We start from the raw sequence: 16,110 nt of genomic DNA, 5'->3' as shown, positions 1-16,110 counted from the left end.
CCTCAATTCCCCCATCCATTGTACATAGTTAGGCTAACAAGTAATAATGTTCTCTCTGAAAAAGGTAGGAGTAAAAATAATTGACTCATTTTCAATACCTCACCTTGCAAGGATAATGCCACTGAGCCTTTTTCTAAAATGTTTTATGAGTTGGGAGGGATCTTATACCATTCTTCCTTTCAGAATCCTTCCAGATCCTTGATATCCTTTGTCTGCGCTTATGGACTGCCCTCTTCAATTCAAACCACAGGTTTTCAATGGGTTTCAAGTCCGGACACAGATGGCCATTGCAAAATGTGGATTTTGATGTGTGCTTGCAGTTCTTGTCTTGCTGGACGATCCACGTGGCCAAGTTTCAGCCTCCTAGCAGAGGCAACCAGGTTTTTGGCAGAGGCAATCCTGGTAATAGTTAAAGTTCATGATGCCGTTGACCTTAACATGGGCCCCAGGACCAGCGGAAGCAAAATAGCCCAATAACATCAAAGATCCACCTCCATATTTTACAGTAGGTATGGGGTTATTTTCTGCTCATGCATTCTAATTGGACACTAAACCCACCACTGGGGTTTGTGGCCAAAGAGCTCTATTTTCATGTTATCCAACAAATGTAAACACCTGGAGTCTGCTAAACAGCATTGTGTCTTAGATTGGAACCGGTGGTTTGGTCCGATGAGAATACATGAGCAGAAAATAACCCCATACCTACTGTAAAATATGGTGGTATATCATTGCTGTTGTGGGGTGGGCTTTTTTGCTTCCACTGAAAAAATATTGACTTGTTTCTGAGCAATTGTACTGTATTAAAATATACATCTCCCTTTTTTTTAGCATACAATATTGCTCAGTATTTGAATTATTTATTTTATACTCATTTTTGCTAATCCTTAACAAGGGTGTTAATCATTTCAGACCCCATTGTATTTACAAAAAAACACCACCTCTTTCTCTAGATGAGACTAGGATTTTTTCATTGCTTTGTCCTCAAAACAGTTCAGGAACAGCTAATATCCTTAAAACAAGGAAGAGTTTTCACAAATGAAATATCTATAAAACAATAGTTCTAGGATAGTCATTTATTACGAAAATTTTAAAAAACAGAATGAAAATATTAAGAAAGCACCAAAACTAATTCGTTGGAAATGTGAACAGCTGTCATTCTGGGATAAGACTTTTTGTCCTTTACAACAATAGCTGCAGTGTCTCCTCAGTCAAGACTAGTTACAGGTGGAAACCATATGCAACCGTTTCAATTGAAATTCACATAATCTCCTTGCTGTTAAAATCAGCATTTCTAAGCAGCAACACCCTCAAAGTCAGTACATCCTTATCAGTGGCACCGACACACTGAGTTACAAGCCATGGCGCATCACATGTCGTTCCAGGTCAGTGCTGTTCATGAGAATTCGGCCACAGAGCTTGCAAGAAAGCGCATTTTCATTTCTGGTCGATGGAATTATCCTCAGGGTAGCGGAGGCATCTATACTCAGGGTAGTGGAGGCATAGAATAGGAATGATAATAGAATAAGTAGCAGAGTTAAACACCTGACAGGGAACCAGAAACAGTTTGATCAATTGGATGTCAATAGTTTCATCATTTCAAAATGTACATACCTTTTGGTGCAGATGTGTTGCCATTTTCATGATCTTGCTTATCGTCACTCATGGGGTTTTCTTCAGACTTTTCGTCCTCTACAGACCCTTGCTCCTGTTTCGTATTGCACTCAGGTTTCAGACTGTCATTCTTCACCACCACCTCATGTTCCTGTTTCTCACTAGGATTCCTGTGTGTTTCCTCTTTGCCCTCTTCATTTTCAAGCACTGGCATTTCATGATAGTTGCAGGCTTCATTTTTAAGCACTGGCATCTCATGATATTGGTTGTTTTGTTCTCCTATGTCCATCTCTCCAGGTTCTCGGTTCTCTTCCTCAAAGTCCATAAATTGTTCCTCTACCATCTCCTTATCCTCATGCTCGAGCTCCCCATGGCATTCTTCATATTGTTCCTCCTTGTTCTCCTCACAACTAAAATCATGGCTCTCATGGAATTCACTGCTTTGGTCACTGTTCTCTGACACCTCATTATCTCCATCTTTGTTCACCTCATCTTGTTGCCCTTGGTTCTCTTCACAGTCCATGGATTTTTCTTCTACGTTTCCTTTGTTCTCATATCCTTGAAATTCATATTTTTTGGGGGCAATGTTCTCCCCATTTTTCTCCAACCCTTTTTCCTCAATGGTATCCCCTTCTTTAAGCCCTTGAGTTTCTTTAAGTCTTCTGTTAGTTTCTTCCTGGTCTTTCTCTTCTTCTTTTCCTAGCTTCTCTATGTTCTCTCCCTCCTCCAGCACCTGCTGCTTCTCACTATGTCTGTGGTTGGTTTCATCCTTCTCTTTGTTCCTTAGCTTGTCAGCGTTCTCCCCCTCTTCCTCCAGCCCTGGTTTCTCACCATGTTTATTTATTTCTTCTTTGTCTTCTTCATTTCCTAATTCCTGGTCACAATTCTTCTCCTTTTCTCGGTTGACTCTTCCCAGTCTGGTCTCCAGTTCCTCCAGATGGACCTGTCCCACCAGCTCATGGTTCCTCACGACCTACAAGAGAGAACAACACAAGTCAAAAGACATTTACATCAGATATAGAAGGACAAACGACTCAACAGAGAAGGGTTGACTATAGACCAAACTTTCAGAATTAGCATTAATAAAACAATGTGTAAGAATACTACTAGTTGTGACCTTTGATTGGCTATTTGTCAACATAACCACTGTCCATGTGTAGAGACACAGGCTCATCCAGAAACAACCCTGATCACAAAGGTACTGTGCAGCTCTGATGGGAGTGCAGGTGTAAGCAATACAACAGATATCCCCCCTAGTCTTTCAGAGGAAAAGTTGCGCAGCGGTCTAAGGCACTGCATCTCAGTGCAAGAGGCGTCACTACAGTCCCTGGTTCGAGTCCAGGCTGTATCACATCCGGCCGTGATTGGGAGTCCCATAGGGCGGCGCACAATTGGCCCAGCATCGTACAGGTTTGGCCGTCATTGTAAATAAGAATTTGTTCTTAACTGACCTGCCTAGTTAAACAAAAAAACAAGTGGATACACAACCATATTGCTTACACCTCTCAGATCCTAAGGGTAGAATACTAACCTGGTGCTTATCGCATAGGTGTGCCTCCAACTCGCTCAGCTGTGTGAAGTCAAAGTAGCACAGTCTGCATTTGTAGGGCTTGATATCGTCGTGCTTAATGAGCATGTGCAGATGCAGCTTCTCGTCACTGGAACTGGTGAAGGTGCACTTGTGGCAGCGGAACACGAGGCCCTGGAGATATCGCGATAGCCTTGGACGACACACCTCTATCGGGGCCACCGGCTCCTCTGTTGTAACATGTAATAAAAACCAGGATCAGCAGCATAGAGTCGGGTATGATACTGATAAGTATCCGACAGAATAAACGGTAGACAGCCAGATTAAGTGTCTAGTGAGTGTCATGGATGTATAAAGCATCATTTTGTATAGTCAATGGCATTTATTGTATTAATACCACAAAAATACCTACCACGATGGAGGATGATGTGGTCGATCATGCAGTTTTTGTTTTTGGTATGGTAAAGACAGAGAGGGCAGCGTAGGTCCTTAGGAGCTTCTGTTGCGCTACTGGCATGTGCCGTCTCTACGTGTATATCCAACTTCTTCCTAATGTAAGCATTCAGAGAAAAACGTGTTACACTCATTTGGCAATAGAGCATATTGAGGCTTAATAGTTTAAAAAAATGATGACCAAGAAGTGATCCTTTAAAGAGGGAGTTCATTTATCAACCCTTGTCGTCACAGGTGCTACTTGTTCAATCACTTCAATTAGTTTCTATATTCTTAGATATCCATAGCAGGAATGTGTATACTAAAGCCCCAACTATGACCCAGCAAAGTCAAGCATTGGCATTTGAGCAGATTCTACCACTAAAAATAATATATTACCTGAAGCCCGTGAAAAAGGAGCAGTCCTTGCACCTCACCAGCCTTTTCCCATTGTGCCGATTTATGTAGTGCCGGCGCATACTCTTGATGTGTGTTGAGGTGTAGATACAAAACTCACAGATGAATAACGCATCTTGAGTGGTCGCGGTGGCCTGTTGGGCTGGATGTCTGGAGGCCTGAGCCACCTGCCTGTAGTGGTTGAGCTGCCGCTGGACATCTGGGGGCTCCAAGTACACTGGTTCTGTAATGGAAAGTACACGGGATATTAGTACCACATTACATTCAATCACTCAGCAGATGCCTTCTCTGATTTAAAGAAAAGGTAGGGGAGGTGTGCTCATGACAAAATACTTGAGGGGTCAATACGCAAAACGTTATGCGTTTTTCAAAAAATATTGATTGTCTTGTCTGTATGCTGCACAACACATTTGATCATTTATAGGAAAGGTTCTTAATCATGAAGTTTAATCATTACAATTCAAATAATGAATGTAAAGGGGAGCACTTGCTTTCAGTGAGGTCTGTTTCCTCAGAATCATCAGACATGTGATTGCCTTCCTGAGGTTCTGGCAGGTTAGGGGCCTCTTCATTGGCCCACAGGGTGTGTTCCCTGTCCTGGCTACCGGTCACAGAGGAAGGAAGGTTCTTGGATGGGTACTCAGCTACTCCAGCAAGACAGATTAAAAAAGGAAACAGGTTTTAAAATGTTTTCCACAGCTTTTGCCATCTCAAATTAACAGAGATATTTTTTTTATCTTTAAAATGTAGTGACATGACAAATCAAATCAAATTTTATTGGTCACATACACATATTTAGCAGATGTTATTGCGGGTGTAGTGAAATGCTTGTGTTCCTAGCTCCAACAGTGCAGTAGTATCTAACAATACACAAATCTAAAAGTAAAATAATGGAATTAAGAAATACATAAATATTAGGACGAGCAATGTTGGAGTGGCATTGACTAAATACAGTAGAATAGAGTACAGTATATACATATGAGATGAGTAAAGCAGTATGTAAACATTATTAAAGTGACTAGTGTTCCATTATTAAAGTGGCCAGTGATTCTATGTCTATGTATATAGGGCAGCAGTCTCTAAGGTGCAGGGATGAGTAGCCGGGTGGTAGCCGGCTAGTGACAGTGTGTTATATTAGTAAGGCTGCCTCACCACCATGTACTTTGAGCAGGTGGTTCTTCAAGAGGCTCAAGATGGTAGTTCTGTACCGACAGAGCCCACAATGGAAGGGTTTGATGGTCCCGGGGCGATGTCTAATATGGCGGTCAAACCTGAGGAGACATTTGCAGACAAGCAGTCATTTCACAAATTTATTTATTCAGATGTTTAAGCAAATCTTTATGGTTATATAGAAACAAGAAGGAATGTTGTATTGTGGTACCTAAGAAAGTAACATTACAAGATTGATTCTATCACATACTATCAATACTCTCCTCTGATGTAAATATACAATATATTTCCTCTTACATCTGCTTCTGTTGATGTGGTATGTTGTCCAGCCGTTTGAGCGCTGCCGTAGCTGCATGGCTCCGCTCGTGTGAGCGTAAACCTTTCAAAGACATGAAAGTTCGCCCGCAGTGCTTGCACTCTTCTCCTGCTGACCCCCCCTCTGGTTCTGTCGTCGACGGGACAGGGGAAGGGGACCCCATTGGACCCATCCCTGTTGCAACAGATTCCACCTTTGTCACAATCCAATGACTGTCCGATTCCGCTGCCGTCAGAACATCGGGCAGTTCTTGTCTTTCATGCTGAAAGACAAAGAAATGATTACGGTTGAGAATCACATATGGGAAAACACAGATGTATTTTTCCAATGTTGTACAGTACTACCATCTGTCAAATAATCACAAGCCCATAGGTTTACTGTTTACTGCATTATGTGCCACTTACCGTAACAGACTTGGTCTTTATTGGTGGCTCACTAAGGCGTTGTTTCCTCTTCTGTCCATTTTCCAGCGTCTGAAACTCCTCATTATGATGGTCGAGATGGGAGCCGAGGTCCGCACTGCCCTGGATTTGGAGGTTACAGTATCCACATCTGTAGAACTCCGTGCCAATCTCTGAAGTCTTTGAAAGTATAGTGAAGTCCCGTTTGAAATCTTCATTGTGGAAATTGGTGTAGTGGATACTTAGCAGGAGATTTGAATTGAAGAATAATTTCACACATTTCTTGCATTCAACTGGACACAATACACTGCCTTTCTCACATTGTGGATCAAATAACTTGCAGACAGGTTTCTGTTGCCCGTGACGATTTCTGGGCTTGGGGGGAGAGTGCAGTGTGTTAATCGGTCGGTGTTCGCTAGATTTCTGCATGCTGTGAGAGACTCCTGGATGGCAAATCACATAATGGGAGACCATGCCTTTTTCACTAAGACATTGGAAAAAACAGAGAGAACAGTTTCTCTTCTCACCAGGTGATTTGGGTTCCTGACTCAAAGAAGCCTTATGGTGTGGTGAGGTTGGAGGAATGCGGTGAGGTCTGAATGCTGGAACAAAGTGGTTGTTGAAAGCGGCATTGTCATGTTGCCTCCTATAGTGGGCTGCAAGGTACTTACAAATCAAAGTCGTATACGAGCACAGTGCACACTTGTAGGAAAACTCTTTGTCCTCAATTGGAGCCACTGTACTGTGGTTAATGCGAAGATGGCGGGCAAGACCCTTTTTAGTGGTGCAAAAGTACTTGCAAAGGTGGCACTTGACTATGACGGATTTCCTATTTTTTAAAATGGCAGCTTGAGCAATTGAGGTCTGGGAGCCTCTATATTTGGAGAGCAGCTGTTTTTTAATGGCAGCGGATTGTTTCAAGGTCGGTTTGAACATATTGGAGGCAGATCGTTTGTGATCCATCTCATAGTGAGCTTTCAACTTCTTGAATTTTGCATGGATGACTGGACACATATTGCACTGGAAGCCTGCCAATCCTATCCTCTTACCCAATCGGACTTTCACACATTCATCTGGGTCACTGAAGTGTACAATTTCTTGTTCAAGTCTCTCAGTTCTGGCTTTGGTGGCTGGATGCCTCATCTGGCAGTGAGTTAGAACACCATGAGCGCGAGAGTTCACATACGGACAGATTGAACACTTGAATACCAGAGTCCCATCACCTGTACTAGATTCAGGTTCCTTTTCACAAGCTGATGGATCATATTCCGGATGTTTCTTTCCACAATGAGTTAACATACCATGGAGGGTGTTGAACTCTCCGGAACAGACAGGGCACCTACATCGCTGGCTTGGCTTTGAGGTTTCATGAACATCAGGCTGTTCATGGACCTTCATATCATATTCTGGATGTTTCTTTCCACAATGAGTAAACATACCATGGAGGGTGTTGAACTCTCCGGAACAGACAGGGCACCTACATCGCTGGCTTGGCTTTGAGGTTTCATGAACATCAGGCTGTTCATGGACCTTCATATCATATTCTGGATGTTTCTTTCCACAATGAGTAAACATACCATGGAGGGTGTTGAACTCTCCTGAACAGACAGGGCACATATGTGTCTCGCTTGACCTCGAGGTTTCATGAACAGCTTGTTCTTCATGGACCCCTGGCTCTTGGGTCTGCCTACTACTAATGACATCTAACACAGATCCATCTTCCTTGACAGACCATGGATGAACTACACGGTAGTGGCTGCCGATACCCCCCATTGAAGTAGCCTTAAAGGAACATGCTCGGCATGGATAGACTTTTGTGTCACCTTCTCCGGACTGAAAAGATGGGGAGGTCTTCGGAACTTCCCCAAACCTGAGGGTAATATTTTCATGTTTAACATTGCGCTCTGTGTTAGGCTTAGTTTTTTTAGATCGAGAAGTCTTAGGGCCAACATGTAATCTCAGGATGATGGACTCAAGTCCAGTATTTTTATCTGGATGACGTTGCCGGTAGTGCCGGAGGAGTCCCTTCGCTTCAGTGTGTGAACAAACACACCACTCGCAATGATAACCTGCTTGTAAATGGCCATCTTGGTAAGCCCAACGCATAATCGTTGTGATTGGGGCTTTCTCTTGGTGGTTATTCCTCAGATGCCTTTTCAAAAGATATATATGGGGAGTTATATAAGAGCATTTGCGGCATTTTAAGGACCTGAGCGGTGCAGCTTTCTGCGTGCGAGATTGTGAAGCTTTCATGGAGGACTTTTTAGGTTGTTGGGTTATTAATTTTTTGGGGGGGCTGCGAACAATGGTAGTATACCGGACAACTTGATCCGCAGTAGCCGGCAGATCACTATGTCTTAATTTCTGATGATTCAAAACACCCCTAACTGTGGGATTGTCATAGTCACAATGCTGGCAGTAAAACAACTTCCCCTCTTCTTCTTGGGATGAGTTAAGTGTGTCTTCTCGTACTGACTGGGATTTGCCCATAACCGTAGCAGTATATTCAAGGATTTGCTTAGCAGTTAGTTTCATATCAAGGTGTCTTTTCCTTTGATGATTCAAAACCCCTATCACTGTTTGATTGCTATAGTTGCAAATCTGACAGAAAAACATGTCTTCAACCTCATCCTTCAAAAGAGGACGAGACAAGATGTGAGGAGAGTTGGGTGAGTGGACTGCTTTTGACTGAGATTGTTTGGTTTGCCCTTGAACCACAACAGTATGCCTTAAGATCTGCGCAGCGTTTGTTTCGAGATCACCATGCATTTTATTTTGATGATTCAAAATCCCCCTTACTGTAGAATTGCTATAGTCACAATACTGGCAGAAGAACTTCTCTAATTCTTCTTGGAAAATCTCAGACGTTAAGAATGATGAGTGAGGTGATTTGCCAGATTGGGCCAAAATCATTGCAGCAGTATATTCAAGAATTTGTTTATGAGTTGCCTTAAGATCAGGGTGTCTTTTCCTTTGATGATCCATAACCCCACTCATGGTTGGATTGCTATAGTTGCAAAGCTGACAGAATAACACAGCCTCTTCCGTCACAAGAGGAAGAGGTAAGATGTGAGAAGAGTTCATTGAGTTGACTCTTTTAGACTCTTCTGATGTTTTCATTTGTCCTCGAACCTCAGCAGTATGCCTGAAGATGTCATCAGGAGTTGTTTTGAGTTGACCGTGTCTTCTCTTCTGATGATTAAAAATCCCACTCATTGAGGGATCTCCATAGTTGCAAAACTGGCAGAAAAACAAGTTACCTGCCTCATTCCCAACATCAGATCTGAGGAGAGAGGAGTTAGGGGCCCCAAATCCAGCAGACTGAGATGTAGATTGTTGACTACGAAGCTCAGATGTATATTGAAGAATCTGATTAGTGGATATCTGAAGACAGCGATGTCTTAATTTCTGATGATTCAAAACCCCTGCAACACTGGGGTTGCCATAGTTGCAGTACTGGCAAAAAAAAAAGTCAGCTACCTCATTCTCAACAGTGGATTTTAAAGAGGAGTTAGATGAGTCAAATCCAGTAAACTGAGGCTTTTCACATTGACCATGAACCTCAGCAGTATGTTTGACGACATTATCAGCAGCCACCTTGAGATGACTATGAGATGACATCTGATGATTCAAAACCACTCTCGCATTGGGGCTGCTACGAATCACAGCAGTATGTTTGATTATACTTTCAGCAGTTGACTTACGAGTACTGTGTCTTAACTTCTGATGATTCATAATGCCTCTCACTGTGGGGTTGCAATAGTCACAAAACTGGCAGAAATATGGACTCTCAACATCTGCCTGTGAAACATTGGATATGGGAGGGGATGTGTTCGGAGACTTAACTTCTGGAAGTTTGAATGGCTTTAAAACGTCTTCCTGTGCAACATCATTTTGGAGGGGAGTGCTAGGTGAGACTATTACGATGCCCTGTGATGTTTTACATTGACTACGAACCTCAGCAGTATGGAGGTGTATCTGCTCAACAGAAGCCTTGAGATCACGGTGTTTTGACCTTTGGTGATTCAACACCCCCCTCACTGTGAGGTTGCCATAGTTGCAATCCTGGCAGAAAAACATGTTCTCTGCATCTTCCTGTGTAACATCTGGTCTGGAGAGGGAAATGTTGGGGGACTTAACTTCTGGGAGTTTGAATGGCTCCAAAACCATATTTTCAGGAGACACCTGTGTTTCCTCCTTAGGTTTCCTGGAAGTGGCAAGAGATGCTTGTTTTATGCTGTCAATTGTCAATCCTGCCGTCGGATGGCTTTTTTGGTAGTGGACAAGCATGACAACCACTGACTTATTGCTGAATACACAATGTTTGCAGTGGTACAGTTCCACATCCACTCCCATGGAAGCGGAACATGCTTTTGAGGGTGTATGGGTGATATTAACAGTTTCTTTATGTGTGGTCGGAGACTTCTCAGGAGAGACAACCTCTGCATTCTTTAGGCTGGAGGTTTGCCCTAAATGTTGTGATTTAGAGGGTTCATGTTCAGAGGGCTTGGTAGTAAAACTGCAGTACATTAAGGGATTGCTCATTTTCAGTTTTGGATGCTTATTTCTGTAATGGGGTTTCAAGTACTTGCCATTAGAAATTGTGAATGGGCAGGCAAAGCACTTGTACACCAAATCAAGCTGATCTGATCGCATCATAAACACATTTGGAGCTTCTGGGTGATGATCCCTATAGTGTTGCTTAAGTTCATCAGGGGCGGCAAAATCAACAGGACACTCCAAGCAACGGAAGGTGGCAGACCAATCATCTGGATTCATGATGTACTGAAAGTCATACCTGATGTAAGGGTGCATTCTCTGGTAATGGGTGCTCACACTACGAGATGACTTGTGACTGTAGTCACAGTGTTTGCAACAATAAAGTTGTTTTGGGTTGTCCCTGCTTTCTCCATTTGCCAACTGATCTTCCATTTCATTTCCTGAGGCATCTAGTTCAGTTCTCCAGGCATTTCCCTCCTCTTCATCCTCGCTAACCTCAAAGGTGAAAGCAGTGCCCCCTGATAGCTTACTTTGGATGACTGTACTTTCGGGGCTTGTTTTGATATTTTTCTTAGCAGGACTTAAAGGGGTGTCATCATGCGTTCTCTTCTTAGTCGTTTTAGCTAATGGCTCTGTCAGTGACATTCCATTATACATTTCAGGTTTGAGAGTCCGCTGTTCGGTCACCGTTTTGTCCAGCAGACTTGACCCCATGCTGTAAAAAAGGTAACTGTGCTTACTTCGCTGGTGAGTGTGAAGATCTTCCAACCAAGTCGCAGAGAAGTTGCAGAGCGAGCAGCAGTGAGAGCCCATCTGTTCACTTTCTGAATTAAATCTCTCGTCAGTTACTTTAGAAGCACCTTTACCATTGTCTTGGTCATAGCTATGGAAAGGCGCATCTGACATGACGGTCACATCACGCGCACGTGATGGCCTTGGGAGGGTGGACATCTTCAGTTGCAAGGAATTTAAAGAGGACTCATGTCCTGAACTTCCAGGTACGACTCTGAATTCAGAACAATTTCCTGAGGATCCCACTTGAGTTCGCAGGTTCTTCAACAATAAGCTAGAGCTAGGAATGTTTATGGTTTTTAAGGTAGACTTGGAATTCACTCTCCCCACGTCCCTTTTTTTGCGTTGGAGTGCTGACACATTTTTGTAATTCTTCTTACCTGGCAGTGACACTTTGGCATTGAGAAGCTTGCCCCTTAAATACCGTCTCTGTGTTTTCAAGGTGCCGCCCTTACCAGGACCCCTCACCGGCACCTTGTGATATGTATTTTCATGTTTGATAATAACTGTCCAAGTGGAAGACGTAAACACACAATGCCGGCAAGAGAAAACCTTTTTTGAACTGTTGTAGCGAGTGCTACTGTGAGGTGGCGTGGAACTCTCTGAGGGAGTAGAACTCCCTTCACTTTGTGAAGGATCCATATCAACGCCATGCACCTTCTTCATGTGTTCAAGGAGGAAATACTTTGATTTGAAGAGGAGGACACAATGGTTACACTGGAATGACTGACTTGGAGACATGGATTGTTGAGAGCCTGGTTGACCTTGGGTCATTTGGTCAGACTTGTCGAGGCGTCCGGAATCTGTGGGAGTATAAAATATCTTAATAATGATTGAAAATACTATACAACTGCAGAATAAAAATGTGTATCATCAGATATTAATGACTAAATGTGCCATGCACCTAAGCATTACCAGACCAACTAAGCAGCTAAAAACATCAGGTGATAAAGTTCACCATTCTCCTGTTTACAACTTGTATTATGGTATAAGAACAAGTCATACCTTCCTCCATCTCCCCTGGCTCCGTGAGATTCTTGATCCCAGAAATTCACTGACAAACAGGAGAGAAACCTGTTGGGCAGCATAATAATTTAATGACAGTAACCAGGTTTCCATCCAAACATTTTTAAATGTATTACCGAGAAATGGTGCTGGAAACGCCTTTATGTGCAAATATTGATAAAATAATCATCATATTGAAGTAAACTTAGAGTCAAGTGATGACATGTGTGGTCCTCCCACTACGACTCGGGAAAGCATGCAGTTTATTAGGCTACAGATTAAATCAATTTAGATGAAAATGCACTATGATGAGCTTGATGCTCCTTTCCAATTAATATTGAGGGTCTTATTCTGGTGACATGATAGATGCTTGGCTGCTGTTTGACAAATAAAAATAATCTCACTCTCATCTGTAATAATCTCATGTACAGGATGAAATATTATTTTTCCGCTCATCAAGCTACACAGAATACCCCATCATGACAAAGCAAAAACAGGTTATTTAAAATTTTAGCAAATATACTTAACATAAAAAAATAAAAATATCACATTTACATAAGTATTCAGACCCTTTACTCAAATCAAACTTCATTGTACTTTGTTGAAGCACCTTTGGCAGAGATTACAGACTCGAGTCTTCTTGGGTATGATGCTACAAGCTTGGCACACCTGTATTTGGGGAGTTTCTCCCATTCTTCTCTGCAGATCCTCTCAAGCTCTGTCAGGTTGGATGGGGAGCGTCGCTGCACAGCTATTTTCAGGTCTCTCCATAGATGTTCGATCAGGTTCAAATGCAGGCTCTGGCTAGGCAACTCAAGGACATTCAGAGATTTGTCCCGAAGCCTCCTAGAGCTGGCCGTCCGAACAAATTGAGCAACCGGGCAAGAAGGGCCCATGACCATTCTGACAGAACTACAGCGTTCCTTGACTGAGATGCGAGAACCTGTCAGAAGGAAAAGCACTTCAACAATCTAGGCTTTATGGGATAGTGGCCAGACGGAAGCACATGACAGCACGCCTGGAGTTTTGCAAAAGTGCACGTGAAAGACAGAGCATAAGACAAAAGAGTCCATGGTCTGATGAGACAAATTGAACTCATTGGCCTGAATGCAAAGCACTATGTCTGGAGAAAATCATGCACAGCTCATCACCCAACTAATACCATTCCTACCGTGAAGCATGGTGGAGGCAGCATCATGCTATGGTGATGCTTTTCAGAAGCAGGGACTGGGAGACTGGTAAGGATAGAGGGAACAATGAATGGAGCCAAATACAGGCAAATCCTTGATGAGAACCTGCTTGAGAGCACACACATCCTTAGACTGGGGTGAAGATTAATGTTCCAACAGGACAATGACCCCAAGCATACAGCCAAAGCAATGCTGGAATGGCTTCAGAACAAGAATGTGAAAGTCCTTGAGTGTCCCAGCCAAAGCCCAGACTTGAATCCCATCGAAAATCTGTGGAAAGACTGTTCACCGCCGCTCACCATCTAACGGAACAGTGCTTGAGAAAATCTGCAAGGAAGTATGGGAGAAAATCCCCAAATCCAGATGTGCAAAGTTGATAGACATACCCAAGACAACTCAAAGTTGTAATCACTGCTAAAGGTGCTTCTACAAAGTATTGACTCTGGGGTGTGAATACTTGTTACAATTTCATATATCTGCATTTCATTTTCAATAAATTTGCTACAATTTCTAAATGCATGTTTTCACTTTGTCATTATGGGGTATTGTGTGTAGATGGGAGAGAGAAAAATCTATTTTAATCCATTTTGAATGTGGAATAAGTCAAAGGGTATGAATACTTTCCGAAGGCACTGTACATAGCTACACCATTGGTTCACCCCTCATAACCAGCCTGGACAGCCACTAGTGGTCTCTATTTACCAGTCTTTTGACGGATCCCCTATCGTCTGGACGCACATTGTACATCAGCTTGCACACCTAGTGGTTAGAGCGTTGGGCCAGTAACCGAAAGGTTGCTGGATCGAATCCCTGAGCCGACAAGGTAAAAATCTGCCGTTCTGCCCCTGAACAAGGCAGTTAACCAACTGTTCCTAGGCTGTCATTGTAAATAATTATTTCTTCTTAACTGACTTGCCTAGTTAAATAAAGGTCAAATAAAAATAAACTCAATCGGCGAGCTGGTACATTAAACATGCTGCATTCAGACTGCAGTGGCGTCAGTTTCCGCCTTTAAAAAGGTAAACCGTACCTGTAGACTTGCAATCATTGCGCTAGTTAGCACTGGCTTGCGAAACTACCGCTAACTTCCTTCATACTGCACGCAGAGACATAAAACTGGTATCCATGAGTTTATCGGACTCTGGGTAAATAAAACGCCAGAATCTAGCAGTATTATCCCTTTAAAGCTTACTTTGTGGACTGCACCACCAGTCAGTGATAGTAGCAGGGATAAAAATACAGCCATTTGACAAGACCATCATTGTCAACTTTTTATATTCTTCCTCGATGTAACTACAAATGTAAACGTATAATCCATGTTTTTTCCCCCCTTCTTAAAAGCACATGGATGCAAGTGAAACGGTAAGCAAAAACATTGAATTTGGTCATATGTGAAAACGTGCCTTTTTGGATTTTGTGTAAGGTCACCTGCATTACGCAATGTCGGCACTCCACCTGTTAGAACAAGGAAGTAAACCTTGAAGGTTTAAGGAATCTCCCCCTGGTGGACAAGTTGACCTGTTTAACAAATGTGATTGGAGGGTTGCTATATTGTGTTAGATCTGTAATAGCTTGATTTGTTATTGGATATAATTATGCTGCTCAGCTGGTGGTACTTAGCATAATGGATCATTTTGCCAGGTTTACCTGAGAAAAGCGATCAGCTAGCCATTTTAGACCAAAGGCCTAAACCTTGGGTCTAAGCAAAAGTTTGCGAGTATGCAATCCGCAGTAAGGGAAACAGCACCACTGTCCGTATCCCCACCGCTGTTATTGTTTTGTTGACGAAGCAGGTGAGGAGCGTTGCGCAAGGTGGTAAGTTATTTTTGCAGTCCACATTATGCTGTTCTATCGCGCGTACAAAATGACCAAGGGACAAAAAAACCTGTGTTCGTTGTTTGCAGTAACGTCTTTGTTATTGTAATATCGCAAACAGACATAGCAGTTTCACCATTAAGGATTCCAGCTTTAAAGTTGGTAAAGGAGGAAACCACAGTCTAAATACTCTATGAAAGTCCTGCATACTTCCTGGATCATGTCCCTTGCTGTGCAACAATATGCTTGTTACTAGCTAGTAGCTCCAAACAATGCAGTAAAATGTCAAAGAACAAAAAACAACCCAATTAGCACAGTAACAGTAATCAAAAATGCAAACTATACGTATGTAAACTGGAAGAATTTACGCAAGATATACAAAGAATGATATGAACAGCAGTAAATACGACAGTGAGCCATGTCAAGAATCCAGTATATAAATAAATATGTGGTGTGTATAAACAGTTTAACTAAAATATAAAGTACAAGTAGAAATATTATACCGAACAAAAATATGAAGCCCAACATGTAAAGTGTTGGTCCCATGTTTCATAAGCCAAATTAAAATATACCAGACATTTTCCATACGCACAAAAAGCGTCTCTCTCTCAAATTTGTTTACATCCCTGTTAGAGAGCATTTCTCCTTTGCCAAGATAATCTATCCACCTGACAGGTGTGGCATATCAAGAAGCTGATTAAGCAGCATGATCATTACACAGGTGCACCTTGTGCTGGGGACAATAAAAGGCAGCTCTAAAATGTGCAGTTGTCACAAAACAACTACAGAGGGTAGTGCGTACGGCCCAGTACATCACTGGGGCCAAGCTTCCTGCCATCCCAACCTGACAGTTAAAGATTCCAGTCACCCAAGTCATAGACTGTTCTCTCTGCTACCGCACGGCAAGCGGTACCGGAGCGCCAAGTCTAGGTC

At 42.6% G+C, this 16,110-nt stretch overlaps 1 protein-coding gene across 2 annotated transcripts in view; it reads right to left on the bottom strand.

The window, feature by feature from the left end:
- Window positions 1–1,058: 1,058 nt before the first annotated feature.
- Window positions 1,059–16,110, bottom strand: part of LOC139545646 (zinc finger protein 462-like) — a 25,395-nt gene continuing 10,343 nt past the window's right edge. For both annotated transcript variants that reach the window (XM_071353627.1, XM_071353626.1), the window contains exons 2-11: window positions 12,173–12,241; window positions 5,879–11,970; window positions 5,456–5,736; window positions 5,141–5,259; window positions 4,480–4,632; window positions 3,971–4,211; window positions 3,552–3,688; window positions 3,143–3,369; window positions 1,612–2,584; window positions 1,059–1,477 (exon numbers count right to left, since the gene is read on the bottom strand). In XM_071353627.1, the coding sequence (XP_071209728.1) occupies window positions 1,350–1,477; window positions 1,612–2,584; window positions 3,143–3,369; window positions 3,552–3,688; window positions 3,971–4,211; window positions 4,480–4,632; window positions 5,141–5,259; window positions 5,456–5,736; window positions 5,879–11,970; window positions 12,173–12,182 (8,361 nt within the window). In that variant the 5' untranslated portion in view covers window positions 12,183–12,241 and the 3' untranslated portion in view covers window positions 1,059–1,349. The remainder of the gene's footprint in view (window positions 1,478–1,611; window positions 2,585–3,142; window positions 3,370–3,551; window positions 3,689–3,970; window positions 4,212–4,479; window positions 4,633–5,140; window positions 5,260–5,455; window positions 5,737–5,878; window positions 11,971–12,172; window positions 12,242–16,110) is intronic.

This window comes from Salvelinus alpinus, chromosome 19 (genome assembly GCF_045679555.1).
Source record: "Salvelinus alpinus chromosome 19, SLU_Salpinus.1, whole genome shotgun sequence".
Classification (NCBI taxonomy): Eukaryota; Metazoa; Chordata; class Actinopteri; order Salmoniformes; family Salmonidae; genus Salvelinus; species Salvelinus alpinus.
Note: the sequence above shows the minus strand (reverse complement) of the source record. Positions and strands in the feature narration are given on the sequence as shown.